Consider the following 20,861-nt stretch of genomic DNA (forward strand, 5'->3'; position numbering starts at 1 on the left):
AAAAAACACATTTTGATCAGCATTTTGTAAAAAGGAACCTAGATTTATATGAACTGCAAGTGCAAAACTAGTTTATACACCACCACCATCATCACTACTGCTTATGGCATTAGCAGACAAGATATGAGAATTATATTTTCATTCTGTATAGTAACATCCACAAATACTGAATGAGTTGATGAATGGATTTAAATCTGTATGACATTCATTGAAGATATACAAGTCACATTAAAGCTCATTAATCCGCAGATGCCTAATGTATGCCCTGTGTATTAATTTTTATTCAGTTTTAATGTTTTTGAAAGGAGTCTTCAGTGTCACACGATTCTTCAGAAATCATACTAACATGCTGGAAAAGAAAAAAATTATTTGAATTTTAACTGACAAAAGCAAAAAATTCCCTGCAAAGCAGTGAGAGAATGAGGCAAATCATACTTGACAGTTTTCTTTTATTTAGACAACCCAAATAAAAGGCACATAAAACATTGCGCAATGTGTTTACATAATTATTCTTGACATACATTTAAAAAAAAATGTAGGAATGTTTTTACCTTTCTGCTAACCAAAAAAAGCCTAGTCTTCATATATATACAAAATTACCAATGTTAATGTTCTAATACAAAAAGTCTTATAAAAGGTTATTTTTACTTGTGTTTTTCCTTGCATGTGTCTATCATAACTACCACGTTCTCTGAGCTAAATGTTTTTGTACAAAGATATACATTCATTGGCCTTCACATGGGTTTGCCAATTTAACCAAAAGGACATGAAAGGACTGGACTCATTTTAAACTCTCCAATCCGAAACCGAACACAAAGTCTTTTCTTGTTCTTCCCCCATTAATGTTCTTTAAAAGATACTGATGCATAAGGAGTTACTTCATGAGCAATACTTTATAGGATATTAAAAAAAATAACAAATTCATAATTCCTCAAACATGGCAACTTGATATTTCATATGCAAAATAGATTCTAAATCTCCACACATTTGGTAAACAGTTTAACTGCAGTTGGCCGCCCAGGCAGTTTCCATCGCTGAGCACTGCTCGTCTTATCAGACTGATGTGTTTCACGGTGGCATTTTCAGACATGCAGTTCAGGCACGGAAGTGACGCCATTGCGGAAGGACAAACATTTAAATCACAAGCACAATTAAAAACCCTTTCGTTTGTTTTTGTTTTTTTTCAGTTGTAGTGTTTTCAGTCACATTCCTCGAATTCCAGTTCTCAGTCCAAATAATCCGCCTCTACCGAAGGCAACATTTAAAAACAAACAAAACGAAAACGTAAAATAGGCCATTGAGCGATTTTAGCTTTCACATCCCTACATGTAAGTCCATGTAATACTAACTTAAGACCACAAATGCTTTGCTACCAGGTCAACTCTGGATGAGAAACACTAGGGGTGCGAGTTAACACAAAGGAAACTTACTTACGGCGATTTACGCCCAGGCGGTGGTAGCTATGACATCATCATTTAAAGTACGATCACATTCAGCTGGTTGTACTCTTTGTTTGAGACTCATTCACATCACACAAGCGCACACAACCCTGGTTTAGAAGGTCACGCTTGACTACATACCTTGCATCGGTTTCCCCATCGCATTGCAACATAAAATGGGCACGACAGCTGTCCGGCTCGGTTAAAAGAGGACTGAGAAAGGCATATTGCTTTTATAGATCCAACAGGGAGAGGAAAATCAAAGAGGAAATCTAGGTATCTGGGAAAGCCGATTCTGTTATTTTGAATCAGGGTTACTCCAAACAATATGACATACCCTGAAATTTTGAAGGCAGTTTTGGTTTTTTACTGTGACTGGGGTAAACGAACAAGCAACAGAGGTTAACTTTACGCTCCTGCGACGGACGATCACATCAACGGCTGATGGCACCTCGACCTTTGAGGCGCGTCTCAGTTTTTGCCAATAAAGGGAACTATGTTTAGTGTGTTAATTGCGTAGAAAATTAGGTCTGGAAGAAAGCGTTAGGCGCGATCCGGTCCGCTACAGGAGCAGAGTAAGTTGGGGCACCCTCAGCAAATTTCCTGAGCAAAAGGTCCTAAGGAAAAACAGCCCTCGTCCTACGGAAAGGAAGAGCAGAGACGTCACGGTTACAAAACTAAATGCTCTTAAGAATAAAAATGGACCTTTCAGTGTTGAAATCGGCCACTTGGTGACCAGGCATCTATATGAACACTCAAAATATTTGATCTAAAATAATACTGCCGTCAGAATAATCACCAAAGAGATATGCGTTCAGTGCAAGATTGTAACTGTAGTTCAACCCCACTAAGCAGAAGAATATCCCAGCCTATTAAAACAGAACGTAATTATTCTACAATCAGGAATGACCAACTCCAAAGATTACCTATAAAGAATAATAATTATAATAATAATAATAATAATAAAAATAAAAACACAGCTACAGATTAAAAGGCTTACAATGAAAGGAGGCCTTTTAAAAACTTATTCTAATTTTTCCTTTGTAGAGTATTGTCTCAAGAAACAAAAAAATAAAACCCTCTCATCTTCCAATTCATGGAAGCCACTGTCCCTTTTGTTGTACGTGACTCGTTAAAATGCATAAAACTATGAAATACTGATAAGCAAGCTAATGTAACAAAAATAAAATCCTCACAGTTAATATTTGCCGAAGTCCTTAAACCGTTAACACTAACAATGAAGCGGCGGCGCGCTCCGCTTCAAACAGCCGACTGGCAAGGATTTTCTGGCACTAGAAAAGTGAAATCACCAAACATACAGCATGTCAGTCTTCCACTCCATGCAATAACTATTTTTTCTGTCCGTCACTAAACTCTAGACAATCTGCTCATCTCTCAGCCGAGCGAAGGAGACGCAAAGTGCCAGCTAACATCCGCAAGATTCCTTGCCGCTGCAGACTGTCATTTTCCTATACTCGCCATTCCTCCAGGCTCTTTTTTTTCCCTCACAGCTGGAGAGGAAGACTAAAACGGGAGACATGAGGTTTTACTAGGAGAAGGCGTGTGGGACGTTGGGTTCTACCAGGGCGGGGTGGAAGGCAGGACCTGTGAGAGGAAAGGCATGCTTTCCATCGGCCTCATGGCGATGTTGAGCGGGCCGGTGATGTTCATTGACATGGGCGAGGTGATGGCGACGGGATGGGCGATGTTCATGGGCGCCGTGGCCGGGATGTTGACCGAGGCGATGTTGACGGGAGCAGTGATGGTGACCGGGTGCTGAAGGCTGACGGGGGAGGTGATGTTGACCGTGTTGGTGGTGATGTTCATCTGGGCGGCGATGGTGACGGGGTTGCTGGCGGTTCCGCGGTTCATGGCCGTAGTGTTGGACGCGCTCGAAGCAGTGACTGGTGTGGCTGAGGCAGAGTTGCACACGTTGTTAGAGTCTGACCGGAAAAAGTTGAAAAAGAAGAGAGTGAATAAAACATTGAGGTGATTTCTAGGGTTACACTATGGGCAAGAGAGAAAATGCAGAATGGCCTATGGTCAGCGTGAGAGTTTCAGGCTAGTTGTGTATTGACATTGCATAGTTTAAATTCATTGATCTTATAAATCTATTTATACATCTGGTTTGCAATGTATTCTATATTGTATTTACAAACTTGTCACCAACATAAGCTTATCTAGCAGGCTAGATTTTGTCAAAAATGACCTGTGATAGTCTTGAAATTGTCAGTAAAACGTACAAGCCAATCAGTAACGATTTGCACAATATACCATTTTTTAGCAAAATTTGAACAATATTATCTTGTTAAAAAAATGTTGTGGTAAAGACACACGTTTCTAAAGAAAAATGTTAACATTTTCTTTGTAAATAAAATTGTAGATTTATTGGTAAAAAATGTAACATTTTATGAAAAATATAAATATTTCTAGTAATTATAAAAATACATTGTTAAAGAAAAATGTTTTTAAAAGATACACATTTAATTTTTCTATGTGAATTTTTTTTATGTTTTGTAAAAATGTAACATTTTTTGAAAAATATTATTAAAGACAAATGTCTCTAAAGTAAAACTGAATTTTTGGTAAAAATTAAACATTTTATGAAAAGTAAATATTTCTAGTAATTATAAAAATAAAATACATTGTTAAAGAAAAATGTTTCTAAAAGATAAATGTTTAAATGTTCTATGTAATTGTTATTTTTTGTAAAAATGTAACATTTTATGAAAAATAAATATCTATTGTAATTATAAAAATACATTGTTATATAAATCTTTAAATTTTCTCTGTAATGTTTACAATAATAAAAATAAAAATGTGTACATTTTCTTTGTAAATAAAAATGTAACATTTCATGAAAACAAAACATTTCACAAAACAAAATACATTGTTAAAGAATTTTTTTCTAAAAGATATACGTTTAACTTTTCTATGTGAGAATGTTTAAATGTTTTGTAAAAATGTAACATTTTATGAATAATATTGTTAAAGACATGCCTCTAAAGAAAAATGTTTACATTTTCTTTGTAAATAAAACTGATTTTTTAAAAAAAATTAAAAATGTTTAAAAATTAAACATTTTATAAAAAATAAATATTTCCAAAGAAAAAAGAAAAAAAAGGTTTCTAAAAGGAAAATGTTTACAAGTTGTCGAAAAAGTTAACCTTGTCGAAAAATATAAATATTTCTAGTAAATTAATTGTAGAGGTATTTAAAACATAGTTAATATGGTGGGACTAATGAAAAGTAACAATCAAAACAATAAAAATTCTTGCAGTTAAGGCCTGAATCTCTCTTATTTTTACTTTACCTCTACATATTTGAATATCTAACATTCACATTAGACAGCAGACATTTGTGGACTTTACAAAGCCAGGTTGGGGAAAATACCCTTTAGTGCCTATTATTATGAAAAGTGAAAAACATTTTGTATCAGCCACATCAAGTCACACAGATGCCAAACAGGAAGTACTTATATATGTGTCAGGATCAAGAGAAACCAGTGGCACCTTCATCTGAGTGTGAAAGTCATCACAGATGACATTTTAAAACTGTTGAAGAATTGGCATACCTTTATTACAGGGGGAGGTGAAGCCGGCCTGGCCGTGGGTCTTGAGGTGGCTGGTGATATAGGCGGCACTCAGCATCTTCCCGCAAATGTTGCAGGTGACCTTGCCTTCATGCCGTATCATGTGTGAACGCAGGCGGTCTTTGGTGGCGAAGGCGGACGTGCAGGCCTGCAGTGACAGAAAGACAAATCAGTGTGTGGATTGAGTGTGACAGACCAATGAAACACACAGGAAGTCAGTTTGAGTGTACAGGAGAGCGAGGGGCATGCGCAGTCTTACCGTTACTTGGCATTTAAAGGGTCGTTCTGTGGAGTGTACGTGCTTGACATGACAGCTAAGATGATCCGGCCTGGGAGAGGAAATGACATAATTAAAAAAAAAAAAAAATGGATGTACACTTTGACTGAACTAAGCTGCCAGATGACACTATTATTTGGGCTGCACAATAACAGTTAGTCATTTTACACATTTCTTTTCACATTTAATTAGAATTCTTGCACTTTCACATAAGCACAAATCAAGAGAACATCAACTCGCATGGCTCATTTTACCTTATCTAGTTTCCTGATGCAGTAAATCTCAAATAAATTCACACAGTCTTTGCATTATGAAAACTGGTACAAGAAGCTTTCAAAAGCTAAACAAGTGAAATTCACCAGTAACCAGTAATATTAAATCCAACAACTGCAAGTCGTGTTAATGTTTTTCTAATAAAAACAACAAAAATGAGTTTCTATTGTGGCACAGAGGCTGCACGCATTTATTGAGCCACCGCAATCTGAATATAGTTAAGATTTACATTTGGCTTTATTATAGCACAAATGATTGCATGAACGAAAACAGACTGGCTGTATTATACTTTCATTTGAACAAAATATCACAGAGGAAATAGCTAAACTGCTATGTTTTTAAATGCACTTTTTTTTCTCAAAGCAGGGAAAGTGCATGGTTGCCAGGTTGGGAGAATTAACAAAACACTGGGCAGATTGGGGGATTGAGGCATTAAAATTTTTGTCATCTGGCAACAAGCATGAAAGCTTGTGAAGGCTTGTCAAACTAAAATGAAATGTTTTCAGGAAAAATAACCAATAAATATTGCATATTAAGAGACTTTTGTCTTATTTAGAGATGCTTTACAGCAGAATTTGGATTTGTAAAGTTTGGGACTATCACTAATGATTATTTTGATAATTGAGTAATCTGCCGATTAATCCAGTAATCGGATAACTATAATATTTTTTTTTTGTAGTAATACAAATAGACTTAAGTGAACAATAACCTTTAAAACCTTGAATACTAAAAATCAAATACTCTAATATAAATCACGATTCCTCGATTCAATTCAAGTATTCAATTCTAAAATAATCCTTGATTGCATTTTGCCTGTCAACTTACTGGCAACATGCCGGAAGTGGCACATTCCATGGACGAGAATCCATGAAATGCATTATTAGATCTTTTTCTAAGGCTCCATGATATATTAAAACCATTTAAAATTAAAATAAAGCATAATACTATTAAAATTCATAAATGCTACAATTTCATTAAATATGATTACTTGCATTTGATACTTTATTTGAACTGATTACTATTGCCTCATACTTATTCTATATGTATGTTAGGCATTTGTTTGCGCTTAGGTCTATTTTTATCACCTCAAAAAAATTTATAATTATCCGATTACTCAATTAATCGTCAGAATAATCGACTGTTGAAAACATGTAAAACTGAACTTTGCATTCGATGACCCCTTTAAACATTGTGCACTTTTTCACAGATAGCCGTGTTATTTTATTGCTTTGTATAAACGTGCGTTAGTAATATTTAGCCCGATGCGCCCTCTTTTGGCCTTAGGAGAGAAGCCAAAAACTTTTTTTTTACCCCAACTGAATTTATGCATTTCAAATTTGAATATAATATATAATATTTGAATACAAAATTCGAATTTAGTTTTTGACAACCCTAGCATAAAGCACTACATGAAGATGATTTGCTCATGCAAGATTTGCTGAACCTACCGAGAGAAGCCTTTCCCACAAACGGAGCATATATACGGCTTGTGCACGCCGCCGTCGTGCGAGCGCACGTGGTAGGTCATGCGGTCCTTCCTCTTGAAGCGCTGGTGACATATAGGGCACTCGAAGGGCTTCTCATCCGAGTGCGAGAGCTTGTGGCGGTTGAGGTGGTAGACGTCACGGAAGGCCTTGCCACACATTTCACAGCCGTGGTTCTTCTTCACCGGTTTGGGGGGTTTCTTGGGTACGGCCGGTTGCTGCTGCGGCAGGACCGACATCACGCCTGCAGCCGTGGACGCGGAGGTGGTGGCTGTGGTGAGGATGCCCGCCACCGTAGAGACGTAGGAGGGGTTGCCGTTGTTATCGCGTGGCACAGTGGAAATGAGAGGCACCATGGTGGGCGCTGTGGTTGTCTTCTTGGGCCGTGACACCATCTTAATGCCCGTGTGACAGGACTCATGCCGCCGGAGGTGGTAACTGTCCCGAAAGGCCTTGTTGCAGTAGCCACATATGAAGGGTGTCTTTGACTTGGGCTCCTTCTTTATCACCACCTGACCGCCACCGCCACCACCACCTCCTCCCCCTCCACCCGTCCCGCCACCCATGTTGTCTTTGAGGAGGTCAGCCGCACTGACTGGGGGTTTCTGGTCGTGCAGGATGGGAAGAATAGGCTTTTGATCCTGTGGCTCAGAGTTGAGCAGCGGCAGCAGGCTGTTCTGATGCTGGTGGTGGAGGGCTTCATTGGCCTGCTGGGATAGAAAGAAAAGACTTCTTAACATGTTGAACATTTCTTTGAAGCTTTTAGACATGAAACACTGTCATAAGACGTGTTTTTAACACACTGTTGTTGAAAAATTTGGGGTTGGTAAGTTTATGTTTTTAGAGAAAGTTTTAGAGAAAATTATAATGCATATACTTGTAAATATTTCTTAAATATATACATGAATGTGTTTGTATTTATATATACTATATGTGACCCTGGACCACAAAATCAGTCTCAAGTCACTGGGGTATATTTGTAGCAATAGCCAAAAATACATTGTATGGGTCAAAATTATTGATTTTTCTTTTATGCCAAAAATCATTAGGATATTAAGTAAAGATCATGTTTCATGAAGATTTTTTGTAAAATTCCTACTGTAATTATATAAAAACTTAATTTTTGAGTAATAATATGCATTAGTAAGAGCTTCATTTGGACAACTTTAAAGGTGATTTTCTCAATATTTAGATTTTTTTGCAGCCTCAGATTCCATATTTTAAAATAGTTGTATCTCGGCCAAATATTGTCCTATCCTAACAAATCAAACAAACCTAACAAACAAAACAAACAAATACATCAATGGAAAGCTTATTTGTTCAGCTTTCAGATGATATATAAAGCTCAGTTTCGAAAAATTTACCCCTATGACTGGTTTTGTGGTCCAGGGTCACATATATATTATTTATATAATAATTACACACAGTATTAGGCAAACTCAAACTTTTATTTTGTATGCGATTAATTGTTTGTTGCTGTCCAGTCTTCACTGTCACAAGATTTTTCAGAAATCATTCTAATATTCTGATTTGGTGCTAAAGTAATATTTCTGATTATTTTCATTGTTGAAAACAGCTGTGGGGCTTAATATTTGTGTGACCATGATACTTTTCTTCAGGATTTATTGATAAAGTTGGAAAAAGCACTTATTTGAAATGAGCGCAGTCATACGATTAATAGTGATTAATAGCTCCTAACTTTTTTTTTTGTTTACATATGTTTGTGTACTGTGTATATTTATTATGTATATATAAATACACACACATGCATGAATATATTTAAGTTTATATTTAAATGTTTATAAATAATATCAATTATATGAAATATATACATGTAAATACACATTATATAAACAAAGACTATTATTTTGGATGTGATTAATTGTTTGACAGCACTGTTTGAAATATAAATCCTGTGTAACATTGTAAATGTCTTTCGTGTCAATTTTCATACATTTAATGCATCCATCTTTTCACACTGAGGTCAGCTGAGGGACTCATATTCATCTATTACAGAAGGTTCAAGCGCTCACTGATGCTCCAGAAGGAAAAACTATGTCTTATTCAGGTCAGTACTAAATAAAAAATAACATGCATTTTGTATGATCCCTCTTATTTTGCCAAAATAATTAACATTTTGCAGATTCTGCAAGGTGTTTGTAAACTTTTGACCTCATGGCTGATAATTGATAAATTGATTATATTTTGACAATGTATTTAAAATGAAAACAAAAAACAAAAATGTCATTTTAATGCTACAAGTGAATTTAGGCATCATAATAGTACAGACTGAAAAAGATTACATGTAACAGGATTATAACATTTTAAGTACTTTTAAAAAATAAGTGAGCATTAAGTTATGTGAAAGGTTTAATTTAAATGCTAAACACCATGAATGATAAACTTCGGTAATAAAACCTGACTGTATCATTCGCTTTGACCACATGATGCAAACTCATAGCCTGAGCTGTGTGAAAGACTGGCTGTGATATTATGGGCCAGCGTTGCTATTGGCCAGTATGAGGTAGACGCGACCTCAGCTGAGAGACGGTGTTAAATGTTTAGCAAAAATAGAAACTGACTCATTTCCAGGGCATCTGTGCAACTTGGAAAACAAGAGAAGCCCTGACTGGGACCTAGCAGGGGGACAGTCAGCTGTTCAGCAAAGTGCAGGATGACTAATGAGATATTGGAGAGAGTGTGAAAGCTACACAGAAAGTGAGGGAGAGAGAGAATGAGAAGGAATGTGGACTATAATGCATTCAGATGTAAGAGAACATGCCAAAAACTGTCCATAAAAAGCAATCAACTCTTTAAAAAAAAAAAAAAAAAAAAAAAAGAGCAACATACTTTAAGATGAGAAAAAGCAGATGCATAAAAAAAAGACGTAATTCTTGGCAAACATAATCCCTGTGTGACTAATAGGAATCTTTGGATCACGTCAGGGCAAGATGTGAATGTGCAGACGTGTGCATCATATCAGAGACTTCAGTGCTTTTGCACTAGAAACTCATAGCTTCCTGCAGCCTGCAAACATAAATCTACTGCATGTAAAATGATCTGAGCCTGTAATGAAAGCGGTTCCTCATGTGACTGGCCTCACAGGCTCAGGATGTTTTGCTAAACTTACATCATGTCATACACAACAACGACTGAAAAACACACATGGTGAGACTAAATGGTCATAGAAACAAGTCTAAAGGCAGAATGTTCACATAGCACCTTACAATACAATGAAGTGAAGGCGAGATGTTGTCAAGCACCAAAAATGACAAAGCGCTAAAAAATATCCAATGCATTCCATAAATTCTTGCTTAAATTTTTGGATATTTAAACATGGTAAATCAAGATGTCAGTTTTTATGTTAGTGCCGCTAAACATTATTGTTTCATGCATGTTTGAATACACTACTACTCAAAAGTTTTTGAACAGTAAGATTTTTAAGTTTTTTTAAAGAAGTCTCTTCTGCTCACCAAGCCTGCATTTATTTGATCAAAAGTAGAGCGAAAAGAGTAAAATTTTGAAATATTTTTTACTATTTAATACAACCATTTTCTGTTTGAATATACTTTAAAATGTAATTTATTCCTGTAATCAAAGCTACATTTTTAGCATCATTACTCCAGTCTTCAGTTTCACATGATCCTTCAGAAATCATTCTAACATGCTGATTTGCTGTTCAGTAAACATTTATTCTATTTATTATTATTATCATCATCAATATTCAAAACAATTGAGTACATTTTTTTTTCAGGATTGATAGAAATTAATACTTTTATTTAGCAAGGATGCTTTAAACTGATCATATAATAATAATAAATGTTTTTGAGCAGCAAATCAGAATAATAGAATGATTTCTGAAGGATCAAGAGACTGGAGTAATGATGCTAAAAATTCAGCTTTCAAATCACAGGAATAAATTACATTTCAAAATATATTCGATTAGAAAACAGTTATTTTAAATAGTAAAAAATATTTCAAAATGTTACTGTTTTTGCTGTGCTTTGGATCAAATAAATGCAAGCTTAGTGAACAGAAGGGAAATCGAGAGCTACTGTGGAGAGGAAAATGATCTTTTCATGACAAAAAGCTACTTTATATCTTTAATAATAATAATGATAAAAATGTGGAATACAGTGCAATACAACTATTACAGAATTCTGACAGTAATTCAAATTTGGAGTATGACAGCATCTGTATCCATTCCATTTCATTGTAAAAAGGCAGTGTTAAAATTCTTAATTTGTTTAGCGCTTCACAAAAGAAACAGAATCTCATATTGGTTTAAAATGATAAAAATGATAATTTTTTTGGAATAAAATATTAACGAAACTTTTAAAAACGATTAAAAATTATAGACAGGAGTGTTTGCTACAGGTTAAGAAATAAAAACTACACAAAACAACAACAGAACATTATTATAAATTCAAGAACGAACCACGAATTGGATTACAGGCTATTACTTCCACTTCTATAAAAAAAACTAAAAAAATTACTTTAATTAAAAAAAAAAAAATGAAGGTTTAATCAAAATATGAACTAAATTAAAATAAATATATAAAATGAAAGTACGATTTTGTCTAATTTAAAAAAAAAAAACCTTCAGCCTTCACTCAAAATTTGGTCGGTAGAGCATAACTTGCTTATAAGAGGTGGGGTCCTTGGTTTGGGGGGGGGGTACAACCCATAGCGCAGGGCCTAAAACAAGAGCAGCTGAAAGACTACACGACTATTAGGCTCCCCGTTCTGCAGCTGCCTGCATTGTCCCATTGGTCACGGCATCCAGTTGGTGGGGTGGGGGGTGGGCATTCACCAACACAATTGTACCACTGAGGAAATATAGTAAAGCCTACAGTAACGAGAGACCTGCAGGCTGGACCAGCCTCCTACAACGACCGGGGAAACACTATGCCACGTTAAAGCTTACAGGCTTACATATCCGAAAAGTATGTAAGAACAGACTGTTCAGTTTGCGTTTTCACCTAAAATCCCCGTAGGAGGTCTTTGTGAGCTTGATTAGGTGACCTCGCTGTACAAAATGTGCAATTAGACGAGACACAGCTGCTTTGGGGGCTAAGTGATTTGAACATTGTTAACCCAGGACTATTTGCTGGTATGGGTAGCACTGTTAGCAGTCGCTCTGTGAGTATATTTGTATTTGGACGCATTCAAGTTTGCCAAACATCAGTGACAGCGGTCTGTTCTTCTTGCCGCTTGGATGATTTTGATACAAATGCGCATTGAAAGCTGAGGTCACTACAACAGAAATAACATGGAGGTTGAGCAGTGCAAATAAAAACACAAAATGAAGACCTAAATCTGACTAAATGCAAAAGATGTGCTTTTAAGATGTGCTATTCTGAGCCACATTTGAATGACAGTATTGGTATATAGGTTAATCTGCACTGGAATTGGGATTCACAATATGGTATAATAAACTGGCATGCTCTGATCTGCTGCACAAGCTTCAAAACTTCAACCGTGATCGGTGAAGATGGCAGATGCACAGTTAAATCCGTTTAAGCCTATTACAGCCATTCCTGTTGGTGAAATAGAAAAAAAATGGCTTAAAAACAATGCCAAATTTAAACATCTGTGGCATCAAAACTAACATATCTGCTCATGTAATCTGTCAAAAAACCAAAGGGAAGAACAAGAGCAAGCAGAACCCCTTTACTCCAAAGACAGAAGCCAGTGAATCAGATTCTTGTTTGCTGCAGACGGATTAGGAGATGCCTGTTGGGAGCCGGACAATGCCTCGCTCATGAATAACCTCCGACGCCTGCAGAACAATGAGGAGTGACGCGCTAGACCGTCGTCTCATTAGATGCTTCATCACATGGGTGGAATCAAGCAGAACAAATTAAGCACTTTTTACACCAAATGTAATTGGTCTGGAAGCTAAATTACTGATTTTGTGGATTTAAAACTGATTTAAGGTTACTGAAGTGTAAATATTTCATAACTGCAACTATTTTAGGGAGTTTAGGAAACAAACATTCTGTTGTTTATTTTTTAAATGGTGAATTCTTATCTGTTACTGATAATATCCAGATCAGCATGTGAGACAAAGCTTGCACAAAATCAAACATGGTTTATGAACGCTGCATGCAAGATGTTGGAGGATGTAAGCGGTGTTAAGAAACTTCTGAGAATCCTTCAAAAGACAAACTGCACAATGTGGTCAAAAAAAGTTAGAAATAGTGTCTGACAATGAATCTATACTCACAGAAAATTCTAAATCTGATGTTGGAGTTGATTGCAAAATTGTTTCACTATGCGTCCAACTAAAAATAAGTGTTAGGATGATGCTGATGATGATGAAGCATATGCTGAAGAAGATACAAGCCTACTGTTAACTCCCAACAGCATATTGGACATTGCCTGCTTCTGTTTTCAAGTAAATGCATTTTGGGAAACTTTTCTGGAACAAAGCCTAGAGCCGTAGAGCGCTTCAAATGTTTTCTCTCCCAAGAGAAAAGTTAATAGAAAAAGCTTTGAGTCACGTTTTTATACTCCTTATAACTGGACTCCGCTGAACTTAAAGGATAACTCCACTTTCAGAACAACAATTTACAAATAATTCACTCACCCCCTTGTCATCCAAGATGTTCATGTCTGTCTTTTTTCAGTCGTAAAGAAATCATGTTTTTTGAGGAAAACATTTCAGCATTTTTCTCCATATAATGGACTGCTATGGTGCCCTGATTTTGAACTTCCAAAATGCAGTTAAAATGCGGCTTCAAACAATCCCAAATGCGGTTGTGAACGATCCCAGCTGAGAAAGAAGGGTCTTATCTAGCATAACAATCGGTTATTTTAATAAAAATAATACAATTTATATACTTTTTAATGCCAAGCGCCCGTCTTGCCTTACTGTGCCTGAACTGTTTTTGTTCCGGTTCATGACACTTAGTGTATGTTGAAAAACTCCCATCTCAAGTTCTCCCTCAACTTTGAAATCGTCCTATATCACTGTTTTACCTTTTTTGTTAAGGGTGTTTGATCTTCTTTGCATGTTCACTTTGGAAAGACTGTGTCGGTACTTCTGCAGCAATGTAGGATGATTTTGAAATTATTTTTGAAGTTGAGGGAGAAAATACCCTAACTGTCTTGAACCAGAATACACAGAGTTCAGGGAGAGCAAGGCAAGACGAGCATTTGAGATTAAAAAGTATTTAAACTGTATTTTTTTTAATGAAAATAACCAATCATTTCGCTAGATAGAGCCCTTCTTCCTCGGCTGGGATTGTTTACATCTTCATTTGGGATCATTTGAAGCTGCATTTAAACTGCCTTTTGGAAGTTCAAAATCGGGGCACCATACCAGTCACTTATATAGAGAAAAATGAAGAAATGTTTTCCTCAAAAAAACAATTTCTTTACAACTGAAGAAAGACAGACATGAACATCTTGGATGACAAGGGGATGAGTACATTATATGTGAATCTTTGTTTTGGAAGTGGACTTATCCTTTAATATACATGTCTTGACTACATATAATTATTGGCTTGTTTTTATTTTTTTTTCACCATCATTTATACTTTTCTACTTGGGTTTTTTAGCTATCCTGTAGGTCAAACAGTAGAGCATAGTGCTAGCAACACAATGGTCACAGGTTCGATTCCCAAAGAAAGCAAAAACTGATAAAAAAAAAATAAAAATAAAAATAAAAATACCTTGAATGCAAAGTGAGTAGCTTTGGACTTCAGCATCTGCCAAATGCATAAATGCACCCATTAAATGTTCCACTAATAAACTGCATCATTTAGTGGATCTCTGCAAAGAGTGTTTTCAATGCATTGAACAGGAAACAAGAGTTTTCACATGTAAAGTAACTTTCCTATTTAATGCATTGATTCTATGTTAGAAATAAGACTGCAAAAAAAAAAAAAAAAAAAAAAAAAAACTTAGCTGATTTCACATCAATTATCAGACATAATCATTAGCAATATCATTGTAAAAATAATATTGGTTGATCTCTACGAAGTTGCATTGACTCCTTCAGCAAACTACTTACAAAATGAGAAAATTCAGAGGAATTTGCCATAAGGGTGAACAATATTTGTTTTTTATATTAAGTTTAAAGTATCAGATCATATCAGATAAATTGTAAATAGAGTTGCATGCTGCCAATAACAGCCTTAACCGAAGTAATCCCATTTCAGCATAAACATGCACATATTTTTCATGCATTAGTGAAAAAGCTACATTTGCACCTCACTTACATACCAATGCAATGCATACTTTAACAACATCAATCACTACATGCAAAACCTTAAGGATGTCAGCAGCATAAGCATGGGCTGACTACACAGAACAGTTCAGTTTAAAAACAAACACCTTTTTGAGGTTGGAGAGAGAAAATAAGTCAAAATGTAAGTGTTTTCAAACTTCAACAATGACTGAGAATCTGGGGTAACGTTACCACAATAGTGAATTTTAGGGTATCATAGTAGTATTCGAAATTTTGAAAAGAACCTCTACACTATTTTTGCCATCATATGCACGTTCTATTCGGTTATAATGTCTAGGTAGGCAGCTGAGAAGATTTTGAAACACAGCCATTATCCCCATGTTCCCTCCAATAAAAGTAGCAAAGGGAGCTGCGTTAACAACAAATAAAAATAAACAAGAAATTTAGTAGAAACATAGGTTAATCGACTGGGAAAGGAAACTGAAGTATTAAAAAACTGTGCCAAAAATGCACATAAACACCGTATTCTATTATTACACACGCAGACATGGACGTTGCGTCTGGTCAAAACATCCAAATTGTGTCAGAACATGATCAATGAGTACACAAAACTATGTAATAAGCTGTCAGCTAAAAGTGTTTAACTCAGGACAAAAAGGCAAAAAGCACGTAAAAAGAGTGTGAATGAGAAAGAGAAGGGGAAAAAGAGGGAAAGAAATCCCTTGTACGTCTCCCTCATAGTTCACAGCTGGAAGTCTGGGAGAGATGCAGCATTAGCGGCTAATGTGAGCTAGCTTAGCTACCATTGTTTTTACTGCCTTAAAATCCCGCTTTTAAAGCTCAAATCTCCGCGCCTCGCGCTGTTTTTAAGAGTCCCGATCGATTTTCTATTTTTCCCGCGCGGTTGGGATTTATTTCGAACGGCTGGCTTACCTGAAATAAAAATGAACTCCAGCTCGGCTCCATTGCAACACTTAAAAAAATCTGCAGGAAACCTACAAGAAATCTACAACAAAGCAGCTAAACATGGCAGCTGCTACAACTTCCTGTAACCCCGAGGGCCAAACCATTTCATCTGATATACGCGCTGCTGCTGCTGCTGAGATTCTGCCAGCTCACTCCATCACAGCACTGCACTCACAAAACACACTTTAGAGCAACGATACTTTTTTATTTTGGATCAAACATTTATGGATTATATCATTAAACGACTTTTAACGCGACAAAACGAAACTGAATGTCAACGATGTTTCTTAAATGAATATGCAGATTTTAGGTGCTATATAAACAATTGACTTTAAGTCAAATTATTGAAAAATGTAAAAACATTAGACATTTATTTATTTGCTTACCTACCTACCATTAGTTGCATTAAGAGGAAAAATATGATATAATAATAATAATGTACAATAATATATGTTAGCATATATATATTCACACACACAAGTACACTAGAAGTACAGTACACAAGATTATGTATATGGAGTAACCCAGACAGATGTCGAGGTGGTGCAAATTATGTTTTACTCTAGATATTGTGTGTCAGGGGCAGATGGTGAGGTAGTGAAATATTGACAATGTGCAAAATGCTAACTGTAAATTGCATCTGTCTGTCTTTTGTTTGCTTGCATTTTTATTTTTTTGCTTAATTAAAAAAAAAAAAAATCATGCACAGCAGCTGCAACTGTAACTTTAAAGTTATCAACTTGACAGCTGTTTTCTTACTATGATTTTGAAGTGCTGTATTGCACTTAAAAACTATATTTATATCCTTATATAGAGCTGTGTAGAAACTGAATACATGTCATCTGGATTACGTAATCAGATTTCAAAAATTATGTACTTGTAATTAGATAAAATTACAGTTTAAAATACTCAGAATAAGACTGCAGTTACTTTTTTATGGATTACATGATTACATATTGTTTACACAGTAGCAGTAAATTATTCATAATTTATTGTTTCTCCAATTTCTCTTTTTCATCTTTTTATATTTCCTTTCTAAAATAGCCTACTGCTTATATACACTCAGAAAGTCTTCCAGTTTTGTCAGCATTGATACAAAGTCCAGTCATTAGTCAGGTAGCAGTCAGCTACACAGCATTTGACCACTGCTTCGACTACTGATAAACATTAATTTTTATTTTAATTATCACTCTGTAGGTTATTTAACCATGTATTTCTATATCTTTGGAAGGCTTTTGTCTTTTAAACACATTAAAGTGCACAAATTCACAAATATTTTTGTCAATGCAGTATGTTGTCTAATGCACTTCATGTTGTTATTAACAATAAATGGAATATATTTTCTTACTTTTTGTATTTGTATGTCAATATGGTACAATATGATCCCATTTTAATCAATGTGATAAAGTAATCTAAAAGTAGTCTTGTTATATTACCTAAAATGTGTAATGCAATGGATTATGTTACTCACTACATTTTTGGTCATGTAATTTGGAATCAGTAACGGGTTACAATTTGTAAGTAATCTACCCAGCTGTCCTTAAATCAAAAGAGTTCACAGAGTTTACAGTAAATCTCAAAAGCTCTAAATAAGATTTTCAAGATTAAATCGAGTTATTATTTTAACAGACTGCTGGGTTTGCTTGTTTTGACTCGAAGAGTGACATAATGTGGTGTGTGTTTATCATACATTTCACCATTAGGAAGCCTGAGTCTTGACAATAATTTAATAAGATGAGTAATAAAAAGATGAGTGTAACTGGTCTGTACTTGGATTAAATGTAGTTTTATACTGTGTATATGTTCAACTATGTATCATACAGAAAATAATTTCATTAGCTTTGACACTCAAAGCAGGTATAGGACAAAATCTCTCATGAATTAGCATTGTTTCCTCATTCCAGCAGGTTCTCCTGAACAATTTGTTTGACTGTTCAGGGACATTCAGAGATGTTGCATCCCATTGTATTTTTAAATCTTTGTGACATTGTACATTGGGACTCTTTGTCTAAATACAGTACAATGAGTGTTTGGATAGATGCCTGTGGTCAGCCCATTTCCCCCAGCTCACTCACTGAGGTCCTTTCCCGGTGACAAACAGAAGTTTTTTTTTTCAAATGTAGCAATGCAAATTGCATTTTGTCATTTTTGTAGACAAATTATCCAAAGGTAAGTGTTTTTCTTATGTATATTATTATATTAATCAATATAATGATCATGATGTTGTACACTTTCACTGAATGACTTAGCCATTTTGTTGTCCTACCAAATTAAATAATGATTGTAAGGAGGACATACGGATAATTCAGGATAACTGGGCCATTTTTCCTGAGGTAAAAGTGTTCCAATTTACCTAAATTCACTTCTATGTAGATGACACAAAAAATAAAGAAATTTGATTAACCTTAAATACATTTAAAACACGAAACATGCACAATGAAGAATTAAATGCATGTAAATCAACATTTTAGCACTACAAATTGAAATTTTCTGAAATATTGTTTTTGAACTGTCTGTAATTTAACTCTCCTAAAACTACAATTCAACCAAAACTTAAAAACTTGCTAAAAATGTATTATTTATTATTAATTTATTCAGGCCATCCAAGATGTAGATCCATTTCTTCATCAGAACAGATTTGGAGAAATTACAGTTTAATTATGGTTTAAAGTTAAAATGCCTTAATGATGGATTTGTTTCTTATAGACACACCGCTTTTCACCTCACAAGATATAAACTGATGAATGAATTCATGTTGTAGATTATTGTGATGTTTTTATTAGCTATTTGAACTGTCATTCTGACGGCACCCATTCACTGCAGAGGATCCACTGGTGAGCAAGTGATGTAATGATGATGTAGTGATGTTAAATTTCTCTAAATCTGTATCTGCATTTTGGGTGGCTTGAGAGTGAGTACATTTTAGCAAATTTTCATTTTTAGGCAAATTATTCTTTTAAGAAATGCAATTTTATGTAATATATTAAATGACAACATAACAGAATATGCCTTTGCACTATTTCCTCATTGTGTCCAGATTAAAAAATGGGGGACTGGTCAATTCTGGGCCGCTTTCTAACCGAGGTTCAGAATCATTCGACGGTCATCGGTAAGATCTGGCTAACGGTGCTCCTGATCTTTCGCATCCTGCTGGTGACCCTGGTTGGAGACGCTGTGTACAGCGACGAGCAGTCTAAGTTCACCTGCAATACCCTGCAACCGGGCTGCAACAATGTCTGCTACGACACTTTCGCCCCCGTCTCACACTTACGCTTCTGGGTCTTCCAGATTGTGCTGGTCTCAACACCTTCCATCTTCTACATCATCTATGTGCTGCACAAAATCACCAAAGACGAGAAGCTGGAGACAGACAAGGTCCAGGCAGAAGCTAAATACCCCGTAGGAGACTATTCTGGGCGGCTGGAAGGGGACGGTGTCAGATTGGGATATGGAGCCCAGGGAGAAGAATGGGGTGGGCAGGATGAGGAAAGTGTAGAGCAAAGTCTCCTGCAGGAAGATTTCGGTGAGGTCAGCAAGGATCCAACCACACTCTCCAGTCAGGTTCTCCTCATCTATATTGTTCACGTCCTGATCCGTTCCGTCCTAGAGATCACGTTTCTTGTCGGTCAGTACTACCTGTTTGGATTTGAGGTGCCTCATTTGTTCAGATGCGAAACGTACCCTTGTCCGACTCGGACTGACTGTTTTGTGTCGCGAGCCACCGAGAAAACCATTTTCCTTAATTTTATGTTTAGCATCAGCCTGGGTTGCTTTCTCTTAAACATTGTGGAGCTTCACTACCTTGGTTGGGTGTACATTTTTCGCATGCTGTGTGCTGCCTGCTTCCTGTGCTTCAGGCCAGAGAGGGAGCTGTATTCTCAACGCAACCCTTTGCTGCTACGCCTCAGACATTCAATGCGAAGCAGGCTGGTCCTGCAGACCCCCACAGCCACTCTGTCGGAGGAGAAAACGGGGACGGCTTTGCTTTCACACGGCCCAGCCATTTCCTTCGAGACCGACTCTACCCTTGAATGCACCTCAAAGAGGAACCCAGAAGAGAGGGAACGCATGAGGATGAAATTGGCCAGCATGGCTAGATTTACTGGCAAAAAGTCCTGGTTGTAATGTGTGTTGATGGTTTTTATTTTCTTTCATTACACAAGCTCATTGTAAAGTACAGTTTGAGGCCTGTTTCACAGATCTTGAACATATTAACAAGTTACAGCTTTCACAATGCATGCAGCAGTTCTGCGTCCAAGAAGAAGCACTGAAAGTTGACTTTCAGCACATTACATGCTGAAATTATCAGAAAAGACTGATTTTTGAAATAGAGGCTTTTGAATTACAGCAACCTATTAACCTATTTATTTAAAATAATTTAATGTAAAAAATTATGTAAAAAATCAGCCTAGTGTATTGTGTTAATATGAAGTTTCTGTATTGATTTTAGATGCAGTTCAGTTGTGTTTTGATATATGCATTGCATTGTTTTAGGGTTGTCTGTAAAAGGAAAGCATACTGGTAATTCTCTACAGGGATATTATCCGTTTTTTACGAGTGTTTTTTCCTACATTGTAGTTACCCAATAACTCATTCTGAGTGTTTGGCTCAAAATGAGCCCACCAGATATGTG

The 20,861-nt window shown here is 36.0% G+C and overlaps 2 protein-coding genes across 3 annotated transcripts; one reads left to right on the top strand and one right to left on the bottom strand.

Moving 5' to 3' along the window:
* Positions 1-874: 874 nt before the first annotated feature.
* On the bottom strand, positions 875-16,383 carry vezf1b (vascular endothelial zinc finger 1b). Of its 2 annotated transcripts, none has more exons than XM_051129942.1 (5): positions 16,196-16,383; positions 7,030-7,772; positions 5,291-5,360; positions 5,014-5,179; positions 875-3,382 (listed from the first exon to the last, which is right to left on the bottom strand). In XM_051129942.1, the coding sequence occupies exons 1-5, from the start codon at positions 16,226-16,228 to the stop codon at positions 3,018-3,020; spliced, it is 1,377 nt and encodes a 458-aa protein (XP_050985899.1). In that variant the 5' UTR covers positions 16,229-16,383; the 3' UTR covers positions 875-3,017. The 2 variants fall into 2 exon arrangements, with proteins under 2 accessions (XP_050985899.1, XP_050985897.1); XM_051129940.1 differs by having other exon boundaries at positions 7,030-7,775; positions 16,196-16,379.
* A 2,890-nt stretch (positions 16,384-19,273) lies between these two features.
* LOC127177781 (gap junction delta-2 protein) lies at positions 19,274-20,353 on the top strand. Its single transcript, XM_051130295.1, has one exon. It carries the CDS (start codon positions 19,274-19,276, stop codon positions 20,351-20,353), a length of 1,080 nt encoding a protein of 359 aa, XP_050986252.1.
* The last annotated feature ends 508 nt before the right edge of the window (positions 20,354-20,861 follow it).

The sequence above is a fragment of the Labeo rohita genome, chromosome 15 (genome assembly GCF_022985175.1).
Source record: "Labeo rohita strain BAU-BD-2019 chromosome 15, IGBB_LRoh.1.0, whole genome shotgun sequence".
NCBI lineage: Eukaryota > Metazoa > Chordata > Actinopteri > Cypriniformes > Cyprinidae > Labeo > Labeo rohita.

Bases quoted from the DNA above. Each gene is read 5' to 3' on its own strand.
- vezf1b (XM_051129940.1), bottom strand. From the start codon at position 16,228: ATGGAGCCGAGCTGGAGTTCATTTTTATTTCAG. The intron at 5,180-5,290 runs GTAAGACTGCGC...CTGTCACTGCAG, and splicing joins CCTTTAAATGCCAAGTAACG to GCCTGCACGTCCGCCTTCGC. The intron at 3,383-5,013 runs GTATGCCAATTC...TTTTCCGGTCAG, and splicing joins CACCTCCCCCTGTAATAAAG to ACTCTAACAACGTGTGCAAC.
- LOC127177781 (XM_051130295.1), top strand. From the start codon at position 19,274: ATGGGGGACTGGTCAATTCTGGGCCGCTTTCTAACCGAGGTTCAGAAT.